This window comes from Hipposideros armiger, unplaced genomic scaffold, assembly GCF_001890085.2.
Source record: "Hipposideros armiger isolate ML-2016 unplaced genomic scaffold, ASM189008v1 scaffold_787, whole genome shotgun sequence".
Taxonomy (NCBI): Eukaryota; Metazoa; Chordata; class Mammalia; order Chiroptera; family Hipposideridae; genus Hipposideros; species Hipposideros armiger.
In genome coordinates this window covers 14,674-21,022 of record NW_017732137.1, presented here as the reverse complement: position 1 = coordinate 21,022, position 6,349 = coordinate 14,674, and the positions used below count along the sequence as shown (strand labels likewise).

Sequence of the window (6,349 nt, the reverse complement as noted above, 5' to 3'; positions counted from 1 at the left end):
ATGACTCTAGTACTTCCAAAAATGAACTACTGCCATCTGTCGCAAACATGCATCATGACTTTTCTGACAACCCAATATATTTGGTACACAAGACTGGACTCATTAATTTCAGATCTTATCTGAGATTTGACGAGAATTCTACACTCAAATTTGTTCATAACTCAGGAGATTAAGAAGAAAAAAAAAGCTCTCTGGGTGAGGAACAGACCTAATTTTATTATGCTTATTTTTGTTATTCTAGGTGGGAGTATACATTAATGCTATTTTTTTTAAAAGAAACCTCAATATTTTAAAAACCAAATAGTAACTTATTACAACATGAGAAAAAATAAAGCAAAAGGTGCATTTTCAGGCATCTAAAGTAATTATTTAATAAGAAAGTTAACTTTTGCTAAACTCTTAGGATACACTTGGATCTCACATTATCAAGCAATTAGGTAAAAATTTAAAATGGCTGACAATGAATCTTTATACAATTTGACAAAGTAGTACAATTTATGGGATAAACAGTATATATTCAAGTTAAAACTACTATGAAGTCAGCAATGATGATTAAAATGATTCATGAGCATCATTTTTATAAAAATTATTTTAGGTTTTCTGTGAAAATAAGTAAAAATATCATCAGTTTGTCTGCCACTCCTGTACCCAATTTAGTTTTACCTTGGCTTCTGTCTCTGCTTTCTCCAATATCAGTGCTGGTAGTTGCGATTGTATCTGCTAAGGCCATCAAAGACATCTGCTCCATCCTGCTGAGTCCTGGTAAACTGGAATGAAGTAAGTGGCCAGAAAGAACCTGTGCATGCTCAGGACCAAAGTAAGTTGGACTGTATTGTGAAAGGTCAATAACCCTGGGCTTTGTATTTTCTTCATCTGTCTCTAACACATGACTATCAGTCATTAAACTTGAACTCTGAAAAAGCTCATCATAACTTTCTTTTGACAACTGGTTTGAGTTATTTAAGGTACTCTGATTACTAGATTTCTCTAAAGATGAGTAATAGCTATCATCATCCGCTGCAAGTAAGGCATATAAAGGAAGCGGAGGGACAGAATCTATTTCTGTATAATCTGTGTTTTCACTCTTGTTGAACGCCTGGGGGTCTCTGGTGGTGCTTCCACTGGCACTGATAGTGAGAGACCTAAGGCGACGCTCATGATTGGGTTCAGCTTCATTCAGAGCTACAACTTCTCCAGCAATGCACTTGACAAGATGTGACAAGATGGCCTTTGCTCTTCGAACTTTGCCAAGATCCATGAGTTCCAAAAGCTGCAAGGGGTGGTACTGAGGTAAAGTTGGGGAAAGAACATGAGCTGCTTCAAAAAGACCTGAATCCTCCATATGTACAGTCGGATCAAAAGCAGTTTTCTTTCCACAGATTTTCTGTGCAAGGCTGGTCATGGATCGAGTCAGAGTTCTCTTTGGAGGGTGTAATCCAGAACTTGATGAGTTACTCTGTTTTACTAAACTTATTATAGATGGAGTGCTCCCACTGTATGAATCTGTTACAACAGGTTCTTGTTTAGAAGATGGCTGCCACTGGGAATACACGTGCATTTCACAATCCATTCCTACCACCAGGATGCCATCCCGGACCCATGATAAAGAAACAGGAAAAGGTGGAAAGCCTTCTACAGAAGAAACCAAATCCACACTTCGTAACAGTACAAATTTAGAAAGAGGCACAACTTTAGTACTCTCCCAGAGAGGAAATGCCAGGCTTTCCTTACCAGTCTGTTCTTGCACCTTGCCAGCCAGGGGTCCATACATAAAAAGTTTTGATCCAATTCCTACAGTCAAGATATGAGAACCATCTTCCCTAGACATCCAGTCTAAGTGAACTAAATGCTTTATGTTTGATGTTATATTATCTTTACTGGATAAATAGACCTCTTGTTTATTATAGGCCACTAAATTGCTATCAATACTAATGCCAGAATCCAACACTGTACTTAACTCATCTAAATGAATTGTCTGTTCAAGGACCCAACATGAACCTCCTGTAGACTCACATTCAAAAATACTTACATGCATCACAAAGTCCTGAGAAGATCTACTATTAGATGCGGGCCGCTTATACGCTACTGCTAAACGATTTGTGTGTGCACAGCTAACTTCTACAGGCCTACCAGGTACAGTTATACTACTATTGCTCTGAAGTCCATCTTCAATAAGCAATGGCCATTCTTCCCAAATGTATACAAGATCCATTTTTCCATCCTTGGATGTGTTAGATTCTCCATCTGTTACTCTGCATCTCCAGAATCTTACTTTCTCATCTGAGCATGAAGTTGCCAATAAATAGGGAGCACTGTATATGGGGTATATGGAAGAAGAACTCAGATGACCTAAAATAAAAGTAATCCATTAACAAAATGTCAAATTTGGTTAAATATTTCTATTTTCAAGTACTAAGTTTTACTTTTCAGTATGAACTACTGCTAACAACATTAACAGACTATATTTAGTTTAACGATCAACAAGATCAATAAGCTTTTAATGACATCACAAAAGTATATAAAAAGGACAATATTACCAAAACCTAGAGCTGAAAGAGAATTCTGAGATAATTTACTTCAATTGTTGCATTTTATAGGTAAATGTGTTAAGCATCTTACGCCTAAATCAAACAGCTAGCCTAAGACAGAATTAGAAAAGCTGAATTCTAGTCCTGGTTCTCATCCCAAAATTCTTTTCACAACTCTGCTCATTTTATGTATTATTGTAAGTCTCATTTTAAAGATTACATACATTTTAAAAATCTGTCAACATTCACGGTTCCTTCTCTTTTATATTTTTCAATACAACTTTGTGAATGGGCCATGCTTACCTAAGTACTTAATGGGTCCTCAATGATTGAGGAGTATTTGATATAACTGATGCTGAACTAGTGGGCATAATGCTTTCTTGGGCTTAATGTAATTATACACTCTTAATTTCCTTAAACCAGGAGCCATCAAATTTGTTTTTAAGAGCCAGATAGTAATAACTATTTTAGGCTTTGCTAGCTATAGGGTCTCCTTTGCAACTACTCAACTCTGCCACTGTAGAGCAAAAGTAGCCATGCACAACAGTAAACAAATAGATGTGGCTATGTTCCATTCAAACTTATTTATTTATTTATTTATTTTAGCTGAGCCATCCTGCCACCTGTTGGCAGCTCAGCAGCAGCTCAGCTCAGGCCGGGAATCGAACCAGCGACCCTGTTGCTCAGAGCTTGCACTCTTGAGCGAGCTCTTCATCACCTGAGCCACTCGGCCGGCCCCCATTCAAACTTATTTAAACAGGTAGGTGCCCACAGTTTGCCAACCTCTGTCCTAAGCTATCCAACATAAACTACTAATTATAAAAAGTGTTATATAGAACATTGATCATATTTTAAAAGCATATTTCAACATATCTGCAATAGGGTTTTTTAGTCCTTAAGGACTACAGCAGTACTGCAAAAGGGCCCAATTAGCACTGTCCATTGGTTTTTCTGAGCTGGGGCAGTGACGCTGGCAATTCAAATATGCTAAAGAAGTGCCATGAAGTGCTTCTTTTAAATGAAAAAGTGTTTACTTATAGGAAAAAAACATAGTATATATAGGGTTTGGTACTATCCTCGGTTTCAAGCATCCACTGGGGGACTTGGAACTTATCCTCCGAGGATAAAGGGGGACTATTGTACCATATACTACTGTTTTGCCAAACAAAACAAATTTCTTTTTCCCTAGAACTTGTTTTCTGCTTCCAAACTCAACTTGGGCCAAAGTATAAATAAGAGGATTGTTTTGAGAAATATCTTCAGTTTCTCTTACATTTGCCATATTATTTTAATTGAAATTCAGTAGTGAAGATCATACTGTTCTGGCTAAAGACAACAGCTTGTAAAAAGTTTGTCAATGCAAAAGTCATTCTTTTTGAAACTTTAACTTTCCTTTCACTGATGCCTCTTTTATTAAAATAAACAAGCAGAATACAAATGTTATCAGAACACTGTTAATACACTCACACCTGCTAACTTCACCACTTAGAAAAGAATAACCTGAGATAACATGGCAAACTGAAAAGCATTCAAAGTAAACTGTTACAAAAATGAAAGTAGAAAAAACCAAAACCCACACTTTGACTATGAAAACAAAAAAGAACTAAGTGATAATAAGATGGATTTTGTCTCGGCTTTCTTGATAACCTAGAACAGTGGTTCTTTATCTTTTCTGTGCGTTAGAATCAGCAAGAAGGCTTGTTAAAATAGACCCCAGACTTTGTGATTTGGTAAGTCCAGGGCGTAGCCCAAGAATTTTTATTTACAACCAATTTCCAGGTAATGCTGATGCTGGGACCACATTTTGAGAACCAATGCCCTAAGATCAAGATGATAAATATATATATATATATATATATTAGGGACCACAACTCAGAATCCTTTGCAGCACATGCTCCTGGCAGCACTACCAATATTATCAAAGTTGGCAAATAAGGTGCAACCACGTTACTATCTCTGTCCTAGAAACTCTCACTTTGTCTTCACAAAAGGATAACAAAAATTTGTTTCAGAAATAATATTTACGACTATAACTGGCTGACAAATGACAGAGTAATCTGGAAACTGTGTAAGTTTTCAGTTTATGGTACTTAAAAGCATTTTTTCCATTTCTGCTTCTGTGTGGATTTAAAAAGAAGTAGTTGCACCTATTTTTAAATACCTAAGTGAACACTCATGGATTACAAAGTTTGATTAGTTTACAAACCTGCTGATGGCTTAACACTTATTATCTCAACTCCTTCGGGCAAATGTAACTCTTGGCTATAAACCATTTCTGAAGATAGAGTCAACTTGCTGGTGCTCTGGAGATTTGCTCTGCAAGCCTGATACTTCTGTGAAAAAGGAGACAAGATCTTCTCTGGAGAAGAAGAATGTTCTTCTGGCTGCCAAACTGCTTCAGATATTTTTGTATCTACTTTTTCATCTATAAAACATAAGAACCAAAAACCAGAAAGAATAGGGGGAAGCCCTATAAACATGACAATTGCTACTTTTCATAATCCAAAATTACCTTATAAAAGATAAAAAGTAAACATGTTAATATGATTCCTTATAACAAGAAACTCAGATTATTTTGCTTTTTTAATTAACTGAATAAACTACATTATGATCACTTAATAAAAATAGCTTTAAAATTATGCATTGAACTGTCTAATCATGTATAATTTGTTAATTTAAACCTGAAGTTAGAAAAAAAAAAGGGACTCACCCAATGAGACAGGAATGGACTTTAAATGTAAATTCCACATGTGTAACAATGAACGGTTGTCTTGTGTACACTCTATTACAATGAGGTAGAATTTTTCAGAAAATCCATTAGGTGAGCTGCCTGTTGGTATTAATGATATTTTTCACTATCAACATGGATAAATGAGACAACTTATTAAAGATACCAAGTTAAAATAACTGAATTAAAAAAAATCAAACTCTTATCTATAGTTCCAAATACAAACTGAAATTATAGAATGTAATCAACTTCCTTACCATATGAATTTGTATTAACTTACAATTTTAACAAGAATGCTATGCTTAAATTTCACTTTTAAATTCACAGGCCTAAAAAAATGTACTACACTACAGTCATCACTAATACAATGTTCACATAGGTTAAACCATATTAAGTAGAAAATTTCTGAACAGATAGGAACTATGTGATAGATACTTTAAGTCAATCTATCATATCACAATGAATATTGTGTTGCCAAACATATTTCAAAGTAAATAAGTCCTATAATGAAATGACCTACTAATGATTAATAATCATCTAAGGACCCAAATGTAAGTATTCATTCATTATACAACATATTATTGAGGAAACTTTTCTTAGTCAAAACTGCATAATTTAAGCAGCACTTAAGTTTCTCAAAATAAACTTTAAAAAAATGCATCTATCTAAAATATATTATAAAATCAGTGATTTATTATTGCCTAAAAAATTTTTTTTATGCTAGATTTTAATCCCAGTTTTTATCAATTATAAGCTATTCTTCATTATGTATAAAATTATGTAAAGGAAAATTACATTATAGAAATTATAAATCACAGAACATATTAAAAAATCAGAACATATTGAAAACAGAGAGCAACTTTTATTAGAGTGAGATCATTTTGTCCTTTTACATTTGCAGAGGAAAAAAGTTTTCAAAGGAACACTAGAAAGAAAGATAATGTGTTCTGGGTCAATAACGCATTTAAATTACAAGATTTAAGAGAAAGGAAAGGATAAGGGATTGTAACAAAAGAAAAAAGAACGATCAATCTATTTCTGATAATTTTACTAACAAGAAAGAATGCCCCAATAATGAAAACATCTATAAAAC

At 34.4% G+C, this 6,349-nt stretch overlaps 1 protein-coding gene across 1 annotated transcript in view; it reads right to left on the bottom strand.

The window, feature by feature from the left end:
• DMXL1 (Dmx like 1) overlaps positions 1-6,349 on the bottom strand; it is a gene marked incomplete at its 5' end in the record, with an annotated part of 122,867 nt that overhangs the window by 101,926 nt on the left and 14,592 nt on the right. Inside the window, 3 exon segments of the mRNA XM_019628410.1 lie at positions 664-2,349; positions 4,735-4,953; positions 5,239-5,354. Of these exon segments, the coding sequence (XP_019483955.1) occupies positions 664-2,349; positions 4,735-4,953; positions 5,239-5,354 (2,021 nt within the window).